Raw genomic sequence first — 20,816 nt, 5'->3', positions numbered from 1 at the left:
CCCTTCACATTTAAGTTGAGAGATATTACCCACCTACACCATTTTGATAAAATGCTTCAAGGAAATAACCTACATACGCCTATGAAAAAGGTTTGATCTCTATTATGCCTAACCCTACCAACCCACCGATCCAAACTTTGCACCCTAGGCCTTCTCCCATTTCCCGTGATTGACCAAATCAAATCAGGTTGTGTATCCCCTACTGCCGCTTGCATTGCGCCCCTAACCGTCTATCCATAGACGCCACATCTGCGTACTCACATACAAGCAGTAATAAGCCATGTGTACTGCCTTTGAGAAGCTCTCCTTGCCGCCTCAAAGGTGCATCCCTACCGACGATCGCCTTGTTGCATTATTTGATTAAACTCCAAACTCCCAACCTGATATTCATGTTTCATGTCGAAAGTATCACACCCACATTTGGACATAGGTAGTATGCTCGTGTGGTGAATTTTGTGGATATAGGTAGTATACTCGTGTGGTGAGTTTTGTGGAATATCTAATCTATACTCTGCATCTACCAAAAGGATCGCTCCCCTCACATGCAAATATAATTGAGGCCAATGGCTTTCTTCTCCCCTCAGAGCACAAGACAAGAGCAGACCATCTAAACAGGCGGATCGGACCTTCACCTTGGTAGGGAGGTGAGTGCTACCTGTTGCCGTGTCGTCCTCGAGCTCGGGGTGGCCATCCTCCTCCTCCTTGAGAAGGACAAGGTTGTTCGTCCCCTACAGTCCAATGGTCATATTCTCCAAGGACATATACAAGGGCAGAGCACAACATTGATGCAAGTGCCACCAAGATAGTTTCAATCAAAGTTAAAGCAACGGTACACATGCAAACTGAACCAAATGTGTGTATGTAGAGATGCCAGTGCCATCTGAATTTTGGGGAACCAAAGCATGGTTGTTGTTGTTGCTACTTTAGCAGCAACAGCATACTCAAAGTGAAGCTGTGGCGACCCGACCCGAATGGATCAAGTCTACTGTGCTCCGGTGTCATCCCTGGATCAGTAATGCTGACACCACACAGTACATCGAAGGATTTATAGCAGAGTGGCAATCACACACTTATTACATCGTTGTCTCAAAGAGAACTTATTACAATAAATATGGCTTAAGACCATCTAGTGTCGATAACAGCGGAAGACTCGGAAGATAAATGGGTCCATCAACTCCAACGGCATCACTGAGTATAGAACCACGACCTAACAACTCCTTAATCGTTGTCTGAAAAGTCTGCAACATGAAAGTTGCAGCCCAAAAACGGGTCAGCACATGGAATATGCTGGCAAAGTAACACATAGAGAGTAATGGAATGAAACAGCTATACTATATGCATATATGGCTGGTGGAAATCTCTATGGTTACAGTTTTGCGTAAAGCCAGTTTTTCCCTACTGCAAAGGAATAAATTTATTTAACTATCATGGTGGTTGTGAAACATTGAGAATGGTTGACAGCATCCTCAATCCCAATTAAGTGAACAATTAAAACCCAACAACATTAATTAGAAGTAACATGATGAGATTCACATGATATTCAAGTACTAGATACTCAAGTTGTCCATAACCGGGGACACGGCTAATCATGATTAGTTTGTACACTCTGCAGAGGTTTGCGCACTTTTCCCCACATGACTCGATCGCCTCCGTTTGGTTTCTCGCACTATAGGGTGTTTGAGAAGACGGATGACCGAGCCATAGTCTTTCAGAAGCGCTAGCACCTTACATGTGGGGTAGACCGTACCACCTACAACGCCTACATCTGCTAGTCCACCCCGTAAGAGTTCGTGCACAACTTAGTCAACTATGCCAAAGCCCATAGTAGCATGTGGCTGCACACGGAAGTTTCTAGCATGAATGATCTTATGATCCCTTTGAGCCTGGGTGGCGGTCCAAAATAAAACAGGCAAGTCCTGAGAGACATCAGGTGCCTCAATCCACCCAGATGTGTGTTTAAGTTGCCACCTTAGATAAGACATTAAAATTATCAACTCACATCTGTCATGGATATCACTCACCCAATCCACGTCTACTAGCATAGCATGGCATAATAAGCAAACGTAGAAGTAACTCCCAAAGGTTTTATAATAATACAGGTAATAGGTACTACCTCATCTACTTCCCATCCCACAATTTAATTGGATCCTAATCATGCAATGTGAGAGGATTGATCTAATGCAATAAAACATGGGTTGTAGAAAAGGTATGATCAAAGTGTTACTTGCCTTGCTGATGATCCGCGTAACCTAGGGTTTCGAAGTAACAAGCGGTGCACTCCGGGTATTCTATCGCAGACAAACAACAAGCACACAATAAGTACTCATCTAATGCACAGGTAAAACTCGAACAGGAGAACGAACCAGGAAGTTCAACTTAAGAACTCCGGTTGCAAAGAAAGAACGAACCGAACAAAGAAACGGAAAACAAACGGCGGAAGAAAACAACTCGGTTCTAGCAAGTTGAAACTAGGTCAAATTTTACCAAGGCAAAAACTTGTTTAAGTTGATTAGACGGAAAGGCGGTTTCGAAACGAAACTCCAGGCGCTTGAATCACCTGATTCCGGTAAACGAGCGAGAAGAAAGACTAGAACGAAGATCGGATCTGAGATCGCGATCGCGGAATAAATCCGACGAAAAGAAAGAGAAGAACGGTTAAACGAACGGGCGTCGTTAACCGGGAATAATCGGTGATCACGTTCGTTGAGACGAATGGTCCGAAAGAAGAACGAAAACCGATCTAGGGTTTCCGGAAAAGAAAACCAAAACAAAGAACGAAAGAAAAACGGAACGGTTAAGAAAGAACCGGAACAGTTTAGAAAAAAAACTGAACCGAGGGGATAGGAGAGACGCGGCGCGGCTACCTCGGCGAGGTTCCGGCGAGGGGCTCCGGCGAACGGCGGCGTTGGGCGGCGGCGTGGGTGAGGGGCGCGGGGTGGGGCGCGGCTTGGCAGCGCGGGGTGGTGTGGGGCTTGGGGTTTGATTTGATGTTTTGGAGGAGGGGGTGTGGGGGTATTTATATTGGTGAGGGGAGGGGGTTTCTTGGGGTAGGGGACAAGAAATAGAGTAGGAATTGGAAAGAAAAAGAGGAAACGGAGTAGGACTAAAGTCCTACTAGGACTCCAAAAGGGGCGGCGGCGGCGGCCTCCTGGCGCTTGGCGCGCGCGGCGCGGGCGATGGCCCGGCCGGCCGGCTGCTGGCTGGGCCCTGGCCCAGGGCGCTGCAAGATTTTTTTTAACGGTTTCGCACGCAGAAAAACACAGAAAAGAAACTAAACGAACTCCGAAAATTCTAAAGTAAATTTTCTCCGACTCCTAAAAATGAGTCGAACAAAATGAACTTTACTCCGGACCTAAAATGCAATTTTTGAAAACACGCATTTTTCCCTATCCAAATAAAATGTGAATAAACTCCGGCAAAACCAAAATTTGACTTATTCATTAAATCTTCATTTTTCCTAACTTTGGGAAAGTCATATTATTCCCCTCTCTCATATTTTGATATTGGGAAAAATAATTGAAGATGAAATAAATAAATCAAATGATCCTCTTTTCAAATTTGAGAAAACTCTCAAATATGAAAATAGCGAAATCTCCAACTCTCTTCGTGGGTCCTTGAGTTGCGTGAAATTTCTAGGATTGACCAAAATGCAAGAAAATATGCTATGCATGATGATCTAGTGTATAACCTTCCAAATTGAAAATTTGGGATGTTACAAACCTACCCCCCTTAAGTTGAATCTCGCCCTCGAGATTCGGGTTGGCTAGAAAATAGGTGAGGGTGGTCCTTGAGCAAATCTTCTTCTCTTTCCCAGGTGGCTTCATCCTCTGAGTGGTGGTTCCACTGAACTTTGCAAAACTTGATAACCTTGCTGCGGGTAACTCTGCTGGCATAATCGAGAATCTTGACTGGCTTCTCCTCATATGTTAAGTCATCCTTCAACTGAATCGCTTCGAGTGGTACTGTATCTCTTAGCGGTACCTCCGCTATCTCGGCGTGACATTTCTTCAGCTGAGAAACATGGAATACATCATGAACTCCTGACAGTCCCTCTGGTAATTCCAACTTATAAGCGACTTCTCCCATACGTTGCAAGATCTTATACGGTCCAACAAAACGCGGTGCTAACTTTCCCTTAACTCCAAAGCGCTTTACTCCTCGAAGTGGGGATACTCGAAGATAAACTCTGTCTCCGGTTTCGTAGACTGTCTCCTTGCGTTTAGAATCTGCGTAGCTCTTCTGCCTGGATTGGGCTACCTTGAGCCTCTCGCGAATCAACTTAAATTTCCGTTCAGACTCCTTAATCAAATCTGGTCCAAAGAATTGACGGTCTCCAACTTCGTCCCATGACAACGGTGTCCTACACCTCCTTCCGTATAAAGCTTCGAAAGGTGCCATCTTCAAACTGGTTTGGTAACTGTTGTTATAAGAAAACTCCGCATACGGCAAGTTATCGTCCCAACTAGATCCATAATCTAGTGCACAAGCTCTCAGCATATCTTCCAAAATCTGATTGACTCTCTCGGTCTGTCCATCCGTCTGCGGATGAAAAGCTGTGCTGAACTCTAGTCTGGTTCCTAAAGTTTCATGCAACTGATTCCAAAACTTTGAGGTAAATTGAGTTCCTCTATCTGATACGATACTCCTCGGAACTCCATGCAAACAAATGATCCTAGTCATGTATATCTTCGCCAACTTAGCACTGGTGTAAGTGATCTTAACTGGAATAAAATGTGCTACCTTCGTCAAACGATCAACTACTACCCATATCGAGTCATAGCCTGATTTTGTCCTGGGTAGTCCTGTGATAAAATTCATGCCTATCTTTTCCCACCTCCATTCGGGTATCGGCAATGGTTGTAACAATCCTGCTGGCTTCTGATGATCTGCCTTTACTCTCTGACATACGTCACAAACTGCTACATAGGCTGCAATATCCTTCTTCATTCCGGTCCACCAGAATGTTTCCTTCAAATCCAAATACATCTTGGTATTCCCTGGGTGTATCAAATACGGTGAATCATGTGCCTCTTGCAAAATCAACTTCCTGATCTCCGGGTCATTTGGCACATAAACACGGTCCTCAAACCATAAGGTATCGTGCTCGTCCTCACGAAATCCCTTTGCTTTTCCTTCGCTCAATTTCTCTTTTATAGCAGCAATCTCCTTGTCAGATTTCTGAGCTTCTCTGATCTTATCCATCAATGTTGACTGAATCTCCAATGCTGCTACATAGCCTCTCGGAACTATTTCCAAACATAGCTCACGAATGTTTTCTGCTAACTCCTTTGGTACTTCTCCCGTCACTAGGGTATTGACATGGCTCTTACGGCTCAATGCGTCAGCTACTACATTAGCCTTTCCGGGATGGTAATGCAATCTCATGTCATAATCCTTGATGAGCTCCAACCATCTCCTTTGTCTAAGGTTCAACTCCTTCTGCGTGAAAATGTACTTCAAACTCTTGTGATCCGTGTACACCTCACATTGATTTCCAATGAGGAAATGTCTCCACGTTTTCAATGCATGCACTACGGCTGCTAACTCCAAATCATGCGTGGCATAATTCAACTCTTGAGGCTTCAGTTGTCGTGAAGCATACGAAACAACTCTCCCTTCCTGCATAAGCACTGCTCCAAGTCCTCGACGTGAAGCATCGCAATACACCTCATAATTCTTGGTCTGATCTGGTAAAATCAATACTGGTGAGGTAACCAAGCGTTTCTTCAATTCCTGGAAACTAGCCTCACATTCCTCAGTCCAATTGAACTTAGTATCCTTCTTCAACAATTCAGTCATAGGCTTTGCAATCTTTGAAAAGTTCTCAATGAACCTCAGGTAGTATCCTGCGAGTCCAAGAAAACTCCGGATCTCTCCAACTGTCGTTGGCGATTCCCATTCGGTTACGGTCTCAACCTTAGTGGGGTCAACTGATATACCTTCTCCGGATATAACGTGTCCGAGGAATCCAACTTCCTTCAACCAAAACTCACATTTGCTGAATTTGGCGTATAACTGATGTTCCCTTAGTTTCTCCAAAACCAAACGCAAATGTTCCTTATGCTCCTCTTCATTCTTTGAATAAACCAGGATGTCATCAGTGAACACTACGACGAACTTATCCAAAAACTCCATAAACACTTTGTTCATCAGGTTCATAAAATAGGCAGGTGCGTTAGTCAATCCAAATGACATAACGGTATACTCATACAGTCCATATCTCGTGGTGAATGCTGCCTTAGGTATGTCCTGCTCTCGAATCTTCAACTGATGGTACCCTGATCGCAAATCGATCTTGGAAAATACTTTAGCTCCTTGCAAACGATCAAACAGATCATTAATCATTGGCAGTGGGTACTTGTTCTTGATGGTTACTTCATTCAATCCCCGATAATCTACAACCATCCTTAATGATACATCCTTCTTTTCCACTAGAAGTACGGGTGATCCCCAAGGCGAAGAACTTGGGCGAATGTAACCTTTATCCAATAACTCCTTAATCTGATTCTTAATTTCCACCAAATCCTTTGCTGGCATCTGGTACGGTCGCTTCGATATTGGGCCTGTACCTGGCAATAACTCAATCAAAAACTCAATGTCCCTATCCGGTGGCATGCCTGGTAATTCCTCAGGAAATACATCAGGAAAATCCTTTACCACTGGTACTTCTTCTTGCACAACTCCTGTTAGGCAGTTTACTTGTGTCATGTTTGGCACATGCCGGGATACATACTTGATCCTTCTTCCTTCGGGTGTGGTAAGAAAAATTGACTTACTAGCACACTCAATATTCCCTTCATGCTTTGATAACCAATCCATGCCTAATATCACATACAATCCTTGAGATTCCAATACTATTAGGTCTGAGGGAAACACATAGTTACCAATCCTTAATGGTAACCGATCACACCATCGTCTAGCCATAAACTCTGCTCCTGGTGAGCTTACTAACATGGGTGACCTAAGGGCTTGGGTTGGCAGGTTATATTTATCCACAAATCCCCTTGATATGTATGAATGCGATGCACCAGTATCAAAAAGAACGAGTGCGGTAAATGACTTAACCAGAAACTTACCGATTACCGCATCAGGCTGATCTTCAACCTCCTCCACATTAACGTGGTTCACCTGTCCTCTATTGAAAGGGTTCGGCTTCTTCCCAGAGCTTCCATTACCATTTCCATTCTGGCCTTCGGGACATTCATTGGCATAATGTCCGGTCTTGGAACACTTGAAACAGGTGACTTGACTCAGATCTCTCTTGGTTGGGGTCGATGGGATGGTACGATTCTGGCCGTTGCTTCCTCCATTCCCATTACCATTCTTATGGACATTATGGTTGTGCGAGCTACCTCCTCCATGGGTATGCTGAAACTGAAATCCCGGTTTTGGGGTAAAACGGGGCTTCTGCTGGGCTCCAGAGTTATACTTCCCCTGTCCATACTTCCTCTTACAGTTCTCAATCTGTTGTTGCTTCCCTTCAATCATGATGGCACGATCTACCAACTCCTGGTAGTTGTTGAAACTCGCTACCATCAACTTCATGCTTAGTTCATCATTCAGTCCTTCCAGGAATTTCTCCTGCTTAGTTGCATCCGTAGCAACATCATCTGGGGCATAACGTGCTAACTTGCTGAAATCGTCAACATACTGGCCAACTGTCCTTCCTCCTTGGCGTAAGATACGAAACTCACGCTTCTTCATGGCCATTGCTCCTGCTGAAACATGGGCGGTACGAAAAGCCTGCTGAAACTGATCCCATGTGACAGTGTCAACTGGGTAAGTGGCTGTGAAATTCTCCCACCATGCTGCCGCGGGTCCGTCAAGCTGGTGAGCGGCAAACTTCACTTTCTCACCATCCATGCATCCTGTAGTGGTCAACTCCCTTCCTATCTTGCGGATCCAATCGTCTCCTACTATCGGCTCGGTGCTACTAGAAAACACCGGCGGATTCAGCCTAAGGAAATGGGCTAAGTGGTCAACAGGTGGTGGTGGTGGGTTGTTGTTGTTCTGTTGGTTCTGGGCTAACATCTGCATCAATTGATTCTGCTGCTGGATCAACTGAGTGAGTTCCGGTGGGAATCCATTGTCACGTCTCGGAGGCATCTGAGGGTTTAGAAAAGACGAGAATTAAGAATAGAGTGAGGTCTAAAGGGAAAACACTACCCCAATGAACATGAGCAAATGCACACAAAATCACTTCATTCAATCAAACAAGGGCTTACAGTCGGTCTAAAACTATCGCAAAAGTGCTCGAACTATAATGTTTACAGGGGGGAAATGCTACTACTATCTGGTGGTCATCTAGAAAATTGAACCGGTGGAAGACTCCATGATATCTGCTCCAGCTTCGTCTTCAAAGTCGGGTTCACTTGGATCTGAATCGGTGTCATCGATGATGATGTAGTTGTCCAGACATGCGACGTACTCGTTTTCCTCTGTGGATGCTAACTTCCTCTTGAGTTCTTCAATCTCCTGCTTAAGATCGCCATTGTGTCTAGCTAGAGCTACGATCTCGTCTATGTAGTCCTTGCGTGCAGACTTCAGTTCTCCTTCTAGCTCAATAATCCTTGCCTTTGCATTCTTCAACTCTATCATATCATTGCACATCTGGTTCTCGTGGCGTCAAATGTGCTGGTTTAACTCCTGGATGTAAGATGCAATGGATCTATCCTTCTTGGTGCTGACTAACTCCCATTGTTCATCTCGGCGTCCGCAAATCTGGTAGATAGTGTCCTTGAGGTCTTCTTGGTAAACTTCTCCATTGCGTCCTATGGTGATATGAGCTGCCATGCTCCTTCCCAGACTCCAGGTTGGTGCATTGAAAACACTATCGATGGGCTTTGTGATTGGCGCGAATGTCCTTCCCGGAACGTGAGTTTGAATCTTCCAGCGCTCCTCTTCAGGCAGAGTGGCGTCGAAGGTTCCCGTGAAGTTTGGTAATCCAATGTCCAGGTACTTGGTGACTTCTTCAAGTGAAATCCAAATGGTGTGCCTTCATCCGGTTGAGCGTACTTAATCTTCGCGTTCGTCATCCTAAAAGAGTAGAAAGGATGAGGAGTTAGAAAATGAGAAGAGAATGGTGATCTATGGCTTTAACTTAGTGGTCGTGTCCTATAGTCAGCGTGTGCTCTAATACCATCTCTATGGCGACCCGACCCGAATGGACCAAGTCTACTGTGCTCCGGTGTCATCCCTGGATCATTAATGCTGACACCACACAGTACATCGAAGGATTTATAGCAGAGTGGCAATCACACACTTATTACATCGTTGTCTCAAAGAGAACTTATTACAATAAATATGGCTTAAGGCCATCTAGTGTCGATAACAGCGGAAGACTCGGAAGATAAATGGGTCCATCAACTCCAACGGCATCACTGAGTATAGAACCACGACCTAACAACTCCTTAATCGTCGTCTGAAAAGTCTGCAACATGAAAGTTGCAGCCCGAAAACGGGTCAGCACATGGAATATGCTGGCAAAGTAACACATAGAGAGTAATGGAATGAAACAGCTATACTATATGCATATATGGCTGGTGGAAAGCTCTATGGTTACAGTTTTGCGTAAAGCCAGTTTTTCCCTACTGCAAAGGAATAAATTTATTTAACTATCATGGTGGTTGTGAAACATTGAGAATGGTTGACAGCATCCTCAATCCCAATTAAGTGAACAATTAAAACCCAACAACATTAATTAGAAGTAACGTGATGAGATTCACATGATATTCAAGTACTAGATACTCAAGTTGTCCATAATCGGGGACACGGCTAATCATGATTAGTTTGTACACTCTGCAGAGGTTTGCGCACTTTTCCCCACATGACTCGATCGCCTCTGTTTGGTTTCTCACACTACAGGGTGTTTGAGAAGACGGATGACCGAGACATAGTCTTTCAGAAGCGCTAGCACCTTACATGTGGGGTAGACCGTACCACCTACAACCCCTACATCTGTTAGTCCACCCCGTAAGAGTTCCCACAAGTTAGTCAACTATGCCAGAGCCCATAGTAGCATGTGGCTGCACATGGATGTTTCTAGCATGAATGATCTTATGATCCCTTTGAGCCTGGGTGGCGGTCCAAAATAAAACAGGCAAGTCCTGATAGACATCAGGTGCCTCAATCCACCCAGATGTGTGTTTAAGTTGCCACCTTAGATAAACCATTAAAATTATCAACTCACATCTGTCATGGATATCACTCACCCAATCCACGTCTACTGGCATAGCATGGCATAATAAGCAAACGTAGAAGTAACTCCCAAAGGTTTTATAATAATACAGGTAATAGGTACTACCTCATCTACTTCCCATCCCACAATTTAATTGGATCCTAATCATGCAATGTGAGAGGATTGATCTAATGCAATAAAACATGGGTTGTAGAAAAGGTATGATCAAAGTGTTACGTGCCTTGCTGATGATCCGCGTAACCTAGGGTTTTGAAGTAACAAGCGGCGCACTCCGGGTATTCTATCGCACACAAACAACAAGCACACAATAAGTACTCATCTAATACACAGGTAAAACTCGAACAGGAGAACGAACCAGGAAGTTCAACTTAAGAACTACGGTTGCAAAGAAAGAACGAACCGAACAAAGAAACGGAAAACAAACGGCGGAAGAAAACAACTCGGTTCTAGCAAGTTGAAACTAGGTCAAATTTTACCGGGGCAAAAACTTGTTTAAGTTGATTAGACGGAACGGCGGTTTCGAAACGAAATCCAGGTGCTTGAATCACCTGATTCCGATAAACGAGCGAGAAGAAAGACTAGAACGAAGATCGGAGAGATCGCGATCGCGGAATAAATCCGACGAAAAGAAAGAGACAAATGGTTAAACGAACGGGCGTCGTTAACCGGGAATAATCGGTGATCACATTCGTTGAGACGAACGGTCCGAAAGAAGAACGAAAACCGATCTAGGGTTTTCGGAAAAGAAAACCGAAACAAAGAACGAAAGAAAACCGGAATGGTTAAGAAAGAACCGGAACGGTTTAGAAGAAAAACTGAATCGAGGGGATCGGAGAGACGCGGCGCGGCTACCTCGGCGAGGTTCCGATGAGGGGCTCCGGCGAACGGCGGCGTTGGGCGGTGGCGGCGATGCACAAGGGCGGCGGCGTGGGTGAGGGGCGCGGGGTGGGGCGCGGCTTGGCGGTGCGGGATGGTGTGGGGCTTGGGGTTTGATTTGATGTTTTGGAGGGGGGGTGTGGGGGTATTTATATTAGTGAGGGGAGGGGGTTTCTTGGGGTAGGGGACAAGAAATAGAGTAGGAATAGGAAAGAAAAAGAGGAAACGGAGTAGGACTAAAGTCCTACTAGGACTCCAAAAGGGGCGGCGGCGGTGGCCTCCTGGCGCCTGGCGGGCGCGGCGCGGGCGATGACCTGGCCGGCCGGCTGCTGGCTGGGCCTTGGCCCAGGGCGCTGCAAGATTTTTTTTTAACGGTTTCGTGCGCAGAAAAACACAGAAAAGAAACTAAACGAACTCCGAAAATTCTAAAGTAAATTTTCTCCGACTCCTAAAAATGAGTCGAACAAAATGAACTTTACTCCGGACCTAAAATGCAATTTTCGAAAACACGCATTTTTCCCTATCCAAATAAAATGCGAATAAACTCCGGCAAAACCAAAATTTGAATTATTCATTAAATCTTCATTTTTCCTAACTTTAGGAAAGTCATATTATTCCCCTCTCTCATATTTTGATATTGGGAAAAATAATTGAAGATGAAATAAATAAATCAAATGATCCTCTTTTCAAATTTGAGAAAACTCTTAAATATAAATATAGCGAAATCTCCAACTCTCTCCGTGGGTCCTTGAGTTGCGTAAAATTTCTAGGACCGACCAAAATGCAAGAAAATATGCTATGCATGATGATCTAGTGTATAATCTTCCAAATTGAAAATTTGGGATGTTACAGAAACGAGCAGCATGTTGTTTTATAAGCAGTGCATACTAGTAATTAGCTAGGACCATTATTATTGCACAACCATTCGAGGACAGTTGCAGACACATCTATCTCAAGGCTCTACTTTAGAAACAAAAGCATAAGATATGTGATGCTATCAACCTTAGCACAAGAAGAAAAAAAACACAGCCTCTCCGATAGAATGGATGGATGCATCATGCGCAATCATCGATTATAAGTGGACTAGTATTTCTTTGGTATTTGAGTTAATGGTGTATATCTAGTGATTAAACAAGGGATTGTCTATTTGTCATTCAACTGAAATCAGTTGGACATTATTCAAATTTCTTGACCAATAACAAAATGATACTTCTATGTCCTTTTTCCTTCTTTCCTGCATGTCAATGACCCAAAACATGCAACAGGCCTGACCTGCAATAATGAGTTTTGCACTGTACATGAACTGCATAGAACCCGGTTTCGTAAGGCTGCGCCGGACCACATAACAATTCGACAAAAGGCCTAACGAGAGACACTGAAATATTCTTTCTATTCCACAGCACAAACATGTCACTTTGTTTATAAGGACCAGAGAAGTATCATAAACCACATGATCTAGCATGTACACTGACAAAAAATAGCAATTCTAAAGCACAAGGGCCTAGGGTCAAAGGAAACTGAAAATTACGGTTACCAAGCTGCTCAAATTACATAGTAGAAAATTATGTGCTCATCAAAGTTTCTTACGCAAGGGTAGAATCAATCAACAGTATAGCAGTAACTTGTAGAGAAAAAAGACAAACCCGAAAGGTATGGAGTGATACTTTAAATTCACTAAATATATAGTATGATTGCTCTAAAGTGCACACTGTAATTACACTTAAATTACTCTACTGTAAACCCGTTGAAATTACAGTGTAAATTACACTAAAAGTTGCACACGAATTACAGTGTAATTTCCGTAAATTTACATAGTAAATTACACTGAATTTACACTATAATTTCCATTGCACTTAAATTACACAGTAAAATGCACGGGAATTCACATAAACTAACATTGTAATTCTCTGAACTTACAGTGCAAGAACCTTGAAATTACACTGTAATAACCATGAAATTGCACTGTTAAATGTCCCCCGAAATATAGTGAAACTGACACTGAAATGCCCTAAATTAACGTCACTGAGTGCTGCAACACAATACTTCAATCCTAAATGTGCAGAGCACGTCATACCCATGTATGCACTCCTAAAGTCTAGCAGCCAACTGAGCTAACTAATCTAATCAACCCTAAAAAGCAGCCAATCAAGGGATTAACCTCAAACTGCAGCAACCCCTAACTTGCCATGTATCATCCATGGGTGGATGAATCTGAAACAAAGCATGGTGCAACTCAAAGTAGAGGAGGGGGGAGGGCAGAGGTAGTGGGTGGGGCCTGAGAAGAAGTCACCGAAGAAGGAGGGAGGCTCCATGGGGCCTCTGCGTGGTGTGAAGAAGGATCTCCATCTCCATGGCGGCGTCCCATTCCACGGATGTGTGTGCCCCTCCTGCCGTCATCGCCGTCCGCGCCATGGCGACCTGCAAAAAAGGGAAGACAAGTGGCGTGAGGTAAGGAGGAGAGGGTGGGCGAAGAAGGAGGGGAGAGACCAACCTGTGCCGGATCCGGCCACCTCTGGCCTCGCCGTTGCTGGTTGTGGCGGATCCCGGCGAAGTTTTGGGGAGGCGCCCGAACCCAAGCCGTGGGGGAGGGTGGAGCCTTTGAGCGTCGGATCTAGATGATTAGAGCATCTACAGTCGGGCCCCTCAAGCCTGGCTCATACACCCGGGTGGGCCACCCGGTAACGATTTTTCGATCCAGACGGGCTCCTTAAACGGGCCTCAAACGCCTGGGCTGACCGGCACCCCTCATATCCAGCCCAAATATGGGGCGCCCGGGCGCGCCCGCCACGTCGGACCCGTCAGCCCGACCCCATCGAAAATTGCGCCAAATGCACCAAACCCTTTCTCCTCCTCCCGTCGCCCTCCAACTTTTGCCGCACCCGAACCCTCGCCATCCTCCACCCTTGCTCCCAATCCTCACCACCGGTCCCGATCCACCTTCGCGACGAAGACGCAGTCCGCCTTGTCCGTCGGCTTCCCTTCGTCGGCTCCGACTTGCAAGGCGGAGGACGCCGCCCGGAAGTTGCGGCAACGCCCGCAGCGAGAGAGGGAGGCGGCGGCGGCGCAAGGAGGTTCGGACATGGTGGACCACCAATGGGTGGCGATCAAATGGGAACTCGAGAAGGCCAAGACATTTGGCTACATAGAGCTTGAGAAGGAGAGGTTGCAACTCTCACAGGACGTGGTGGATGCGATGATCATGTTGGCAGACGAAACCCTCTTGGATGAGCATGTAAAGAAGTGGCTTGCGGACAAGAAGAAGAAGATTAACGACCTGATATAAACATGACCCGTACGGATATAACCACAATTATTACGCGTAAAGATAATTATCAGGTGAATTCTCATAGAAATTATATGAATTATTATTTTGTTATCTGAAACAAAAATACAACACAATATTTTATATGCAGGATTAAAGAAGACATGCACAAACCTCGGGTGAAGATGCGAAATTTAATACAGAAGATTTACACTTGAGCATTATCGAATCAACATGCATTTGTTCGCTCGATCACTAATCGCTCAACTGCTCGCTCGGCCGCTGTTGCTGGCTCGCTCGATCGCTGCTCGCTCGATCGCTAATCGCTCGACTGCTCGCTCGACCGCTGCTGCTGGCTCGATCGGTCGCTGCTCGCTCCTTTGCTAGCCTTTTTTCTCTTGCAAGCACTTGTCGAAAAAACCATTGCTGTTTAAAAAAACTAAAAAGGGAAAATTTGCAAAATTAAAAAAATCAAAAAATTCATGAATTCATAATTGTACATGAATTTTCAAAAAAGTTGGCAAATTTGAAAACAAATATCGAGATTGAAAAAAGGTTCATCAAATTTGAAAAAAGTTCATCCAATTTGTAAAAAGTTCATCGAATTTGAAAATAAGTTCATTGAATTTTGAAAAAAAATATCGAATTTTAAAAAAGTTCACGAAATTGAAACGAAAAATGTTGTATTATTGAAAAAAATTAAGAAGAAAAATAACAAAAACTAACAAAACCGTTCCAACAAAAAAACAAAAAAGGTACAAAGAAGAAAAGAAGGAAAAGCTATAACTAACCACGTCAACAGCAGGTGGCCTATTGGTTAGGTGGTGTGTGTTGAACCAGTCGATTGCCGGTTTGAATCATGGTACTTATCTCAATGCTCTAACGCCCACATCGAATATGGACCGAAGTGTCTCAGGACGTTCTGCGCCCTGTACCGTTAACACGGTATCGGACGCTGAGGGCGCCGGATAGGTTTTGCGCCCATTCATGGCCTTGTGTGTTGCGCATCTGGGCCTATAGTACCAATGAGGTAGTTTGCCACCGGATTGATCTGAGAAGTTTATTTTCAAATCAGATCGCGTGTGGGTCCGGCCAATTAGCAGGCCCGTCTTGACTTCCAAGAAAATAGATGAAGCGTTCTCCACGCCGGCCTTTAATAAATAGTCATCATATTCTAGGGTTTACGTGGGTTTTATTGTATTGTTTAGCCATGCTACAATTTCGCATCTATGAGACGTGTAGAACTACCGCCTTGTCAGATCCAAAGTGGAACCCCAACTTTTGATCTAGTTCATGTGCTTAATTTTTCATTCGCAATTTCAGATTGCAATTCACCTTTGTTCTTACCAGTTCTTTAGTTGCTTGCAGGAACTCAAACCTCGTCGTTCAGGTCGACCGTGCCTACGGCAAGGTCAATAACCATCGGAGATTGGTTTAGCGATTGTCGAGGCATATCGTCGGGTATTGTATAGCCGGATCGTCAAGATCAGAATCCACCAAATTGATAGTTATCCTCACTCCCATCGAAACATTGGGCCGCCATCACATAAGTGGTATCAGTTTTTAGTTTCATCGGTGAGAGATTTACAGTTTTGTTAGATTAGTTTATTTTTCATGTCCTATAACCCAAAAAAGCCAAAAAAGAAAGAAAGATTAGTTCATCCTTTACACCTATCTTTTTAGCCTTTAGCAAATTTTGCATCTAGTACTTGCGTAGTTGAATTTTTGGTTGCATCATCCTACAAATAGTGCTTGTTTAGATTTGTACGAGAAAATTTTGTCTACTAGATCAAACTTTTTTTTTCTCCACCATAGTTTCCGCCGCAAGCTCGTCCATAATCTGAAAAAAAAACTATCAAAATTGCATTGGATTCCTTTGTTTTGTGTGCAATCCGACATCCCATCTGTTACACGTCGTTGCTGTCCGCCCTGACGCGTACAGCAGCGCCGTGTTGCATCAGACATCAGTTCCACTCGTGTCTGTCCTCAAGCGCCAGTTTCTTGTTCGCATGGTGCTCCACTTTATAGCCACGTAGGTTTGCTTTGTATAGACAGCATCATCATAACTAGATCGCGCGAGAGTGCTGATCCCAACCGATAATAATAAAGTGAAGAAGAAACATTCAATTACCCCATGCATCCCATTGGTCCAGCACGGAAAGTCTAAAATTATGCTTAATCACTTAATATATCATCACATATACCCATTGTTGTAAGCCATGTATTTTTATACGTTTTAGCTCAAAACCAAACCAAACTGGTGAACAGGATAATATTATATTTCATCACAAAGCATAAAGACCCGATTCATACCATACGATCCAGTCATAATGATCGCCCATGACAATAAGTTCATTACAATGGATAGAGTCTAATATACCAAAAGACCAGATTGATAGAGCAGTACACGAAACATATATGGTTCGGCTATGGCATAACATCAGACTACCTATATATATGGATAGAGAGTTTGGTCTGACTGCCTTGTCGCCCGGCTCCTCCCTGCGTTGTAAACACATGTTGATCGACAGTATGTGTTATACAAAGAATCCATAGTGTGCCATACGAAAATCATCACAGCAAGAATACAGTTCTTTTTCTAACCCTCATGCCTTATGAATAGTGTTAGTTATCTGGCAAATAAATATCTCCTATTATTACTACTCGCATAGTGAACATGCTAAATAATCGTGTTAACAAATGACAATAGTTAAAAGTTGATAATGCAAAAGGAATGTGTTAACAAATGACAAAAGTTAAAAGTTGATAATGCAAAAGACTTAAACAAACAGATTATATAAAAGCAAAACTGACAGTCTGCTGAAGGTTTATACATCCAAGCAACAAATACAAGTAATAACACTCCAAAAGCTCTAGGCTATTATTTGATATAAGACCATTTTTTCGCAGCAAATACATAACTTGAACCGATAAAAGAGGTAAATGTTTTAACATTATCACAGCACTAGGGCTATATTATTCCTTATTATGGAGTCGGAATCACTTGCCCATAAAAAGCCGTAAAGATTGATGTAATATTTTTCATCTAACATAAAAACCACCAATCCATCTTAGCAAGTAGTAATAACGGGAAGTCAACTCTTGTGAGAAAGTAACTACTCAGTCACTCTATTTAGACTACATTAGCAGTCACTTCCAAAATTTCAGGAAAAATGTCATAGTCCAGAAAGTGCATCGAGTTTAACATGCCATTAAACTGAACCGAGGTAACAAGTTCACTTCCCAACCGTTTTAGGCATCTCGGATTTACACACAATCTACACATTTGCTCATCACACAAATTAGGAGGCAACAATAATGATATACCCATCAAGTTCACTGCAATCTTTTTATCCTACCTGAGATGTAGCCTGCAGGTGGACGTTGGATTCAAGGTTGCCTGGCCCCAGAACTGAAACAGTAGCAGGCAATTATGAGAGTTATTAACAAGAAAATAAATATGCATTGGTGGTTAAAGAAAATGTCGCGACAGATGGCCAGAGATAACAGTTACTACTATTGTTGAAATAACTTACAGTGGGACAATGCACAAGCTTGACTGTTCACAAGAAATAAATAATATCTTGTTCTTCTTCCTCTACACCGAACTCTCCCGCGAGATTATTCCTCCCCTCCTTCCTCCGATCTGCCACAATTGTATTTAGAAAATGCACGAGGACATCCTCAATTTCCCAAAGGATGTCGCCTACTGAGCAGTACATGTAGACAATTATGTCCAAGCCTATCAGGCTATAAACTATTATGCTCAACTGAAAAAGCAAATATTGAAATAATAGTTATTTCAAATTTCTTTTATGTGCCCTGCACAAGGTTTTATAAGTCTGTATAATTAATCCATATACAAATAAACATATATTTAGTATTTCTATATGGTTGAGATCTAGGACATTGTTTACCAAAACTTTGTTACTATGATATGTTCTTCAAATGTGCCAAACATATAAGTTTTTTCCCACTCCCTACGGTTGTAAGGTCATGTGTTAACTAAAGATCGACAGTCAACACCAAATCTTTATGTCCATAAAATGCGAAAGGGACAACCTTTTTACTGATTAGTTTCAAAGTCAACTAACATGTATTGATGGTTTGTATGGAATATATATTTTAATTAAATTGTCTAGATAGATGTACACACCTCAAGAAAAATAGCAAGGAGAGACTATAATCATCTGGTCTGAGCATCAGTATAGGTGTTGGCTAAGACTTGTTACCATAAAACCTATATTCTGTAAGAACATCATCATAAAGAGAGGTGATATCGCTCCATCCATACTCGATATATTAATCATAGAATAGGCTTTCTCCAAAACACAAATGCGAGTATCTTGAGATAGTTTCTCAAGATATGAAGAATAAGAATGGATCACAGTACATATATGCACACAGTAATAGCATTAAGTGTCAATAGCCACAGAGAAAAGAAAGAAGGGAATTGTCCATCATGTGGGTGATCATAGTGATGGAGATATCGACAATGTGGGTGAGTGCCCTATAACCTCAGCCTTGCCGATGAGTATATCTAGGTGCATCCAAAATATATATGATTATTTTTGTTCTGTGCTACATGGAAAGTGCATAGAGCTCATTTGCTTTGCCTCGTATGATTTTAAATTCTACATAATACTTCAATAGATGATAAACCTAAAGAATATGTTTTTGGTTATGTTAGTTGGAGGCTTTACTTAGAACGCATTTGTCAAAACATGTTGTGTTTCAGCTTTAATAATAACTAAATCATTGCTTCATGAATTCAGCTAACTCTACCGCAAATACCAGTTAAATTTCTCTTGATACGGGGTAACTAATTGAGCCATAGAAAAACAAAACTTGGAATGTCAAAAGGACGTAGACAGAGTCTATACAGATATCACGACACAACAAGATATAAAATAGGATGTAATAGTGACTATGCTTTATTTCTAGTAAAACTATCACAGAGAAAGAAAATTGTTGCACAAACAATCCTCTCTTTTTCATATGTGATTGGACAAACAACCATATGTTTTCATGTGTAACAAAAACACTAATTACAACTCAAACATTAGAAATTCTAATCAAGGCCCCCTTCCATACACAAAGGAACAAAACCACCAACATTTCCATGCACAAAGGAACAATAATGTTAGGCCCTACCTGAATCCAGACAAGGAAAAAAAAGCATATATTTACACCCCATCAAAAAACAAGCATGGAAACAAAGGAACTACAAAAATATAAAGCATAGAGAATAGTACATTTGCCCTTTACCAGAAAAGGAAAGCCTCATTGGCCAACCAGGGCAAGCAGAACATGGTAAGCCCCAAAACACAAATTGCCATGCAACCATACACCCAGCTCTGGACAAGAAGATGCATGGATAGGAGGAGAAGAGGGGTTGACCTGCAGATCCGTGAATGGAGACACGGGAGGGTGCTGATAGACGGTGTGCAGGCCCAACCCCGGCTTGCCGCTCAGCCGGCGGAGACGACATTGAGCCCTCAATGCATCGACGGCTTTGTGTTCGCTGTATGGAGCCGCAGAAAAAAGGAGATCAGAACTGTGTATATATGGACATCTATGAGAGAGTGAACACTGGATGCAGAGGAGAAAATGGAACCAAATGGTGATCATTACTATTCAACTTGAAAGGAAGCGCAGTTTATATCCATGATTTCCCTCTTGTGAAGCAAGCATCAAACAACACAGAAGTAATGAAATTGCACATTCAAATAGAACAATACATGACATGCTCTTGTGTCGAGAACAATTGCAAGTATTTTGTGCACATCACATCAGATTTGCAGGGGTAGCTCGAGAACGGGTGGGGCTCACCACGTGTGGGGGTAGCAGGAGGAATAGGCAGAGCAGCCTTGAGGGCCCGTCCACCTGCAGAAGCAGCTTGTCCTCATCGGAGCAACCTTCACATAAAACAAACGCAGGAATCAGAATAAGAGGAGATGAAGAAACAAAGAAGAGATTCATGCCCACCCAGAATAGTCAGAGATCCACCCAGAACAAAGACCATAATAAACTAAGAGCCTAATCAGGTTGTCATGGTTAAGAACATATATAGCAGAACAATTAATGATTGATGCTGCTAAATCAACAACCCAAAGCTGAAGCTTTTTTTGATACATGGCTGCTGGAAACATGCAAATACAATGAATTAGAGCATCTCCAGCCGTTGGAGCCCCCCAAGACAATCGCCGGGCCAAATATAGCACGTCCTGGGGGGCAAAACACCTTCACCGAATGAAAGCGAGGACCGTTTCCCAGCCGTTGGTGCCCCCAGGACAGTCGCCAGGCAAAAAGTGAATGAGTGGACCAGAAAAAAATGATACATGGAGGAATATGATTGGCTGTTGCTTCCGCCGGCGCCCCTAGCAGCCCCCCAGCGCGTTGGGTGTGGCCTGGGTTCACCGGCACCTTTTTGAGGTCTTGGGGGCATGGCTGGGCCTTTTTTTTGCCATTTTTAGCTCG

General features: G+C 43.2%; 1 protein-coding gene across 5 annotated transcripts in view; it reads right to left on the bottom strand.

The window, feature by feature from the left end:
• Window positions 1–17,602: 17,602 nt before the first annotated feature.
• LOC119289498 overlaps window positions 17,603–20,816 on the bottom strand; it is a 4,360-nt gene continuing 1,146 nt past the window's right edge. Inside the window, exons 1-5 of one of the 5 annotated variants that reach the window (XR_005141531.1) lie at window positions 20,325–20,497; window positions 20,169–20,254; window positions 19,737–19,860; window positions 17,873–17,982; window positions 17,603–17,748 (exon numbers count right to left, since the gene is read on the bottom strand). Coding sequence is in view for 1 of the 5 variants with exons in the window: in XM_037568805.1 (XP_037424702.1) it covers window positions 18,087–18,106; window positions 19,737–19,860; window positions 20,169–20,254 (230 nt within the window). In the remaining 4 variants the exon portion in view is untranslated. The other 4 variants (XR_005141528.1, XR_005141529.1, XM_037568805.1 and 1 more) reach the window with 4 other exon arrangements.

This window comes from Triticum dicoccoides, chromosome 4A (genome assembly GCF_002162155.2).
Source record: "Triticum dicoccoides isolate Atlit2015 ecotype Zavitan chromosome 4A, WEW_v2.0, whole genome shotgun sequence".
NCBI lineage: Eukaryota > Viridiplantae > Streptophyta > Magnoliopsida > Poales > Poaceae > Triticum > Triticum dicoccoides.
The sequence above is the reverse complement of the archived record's forward strand: the minus strand, read 5'-3'. Positions and strand labels throughout refer to the sequence as shown.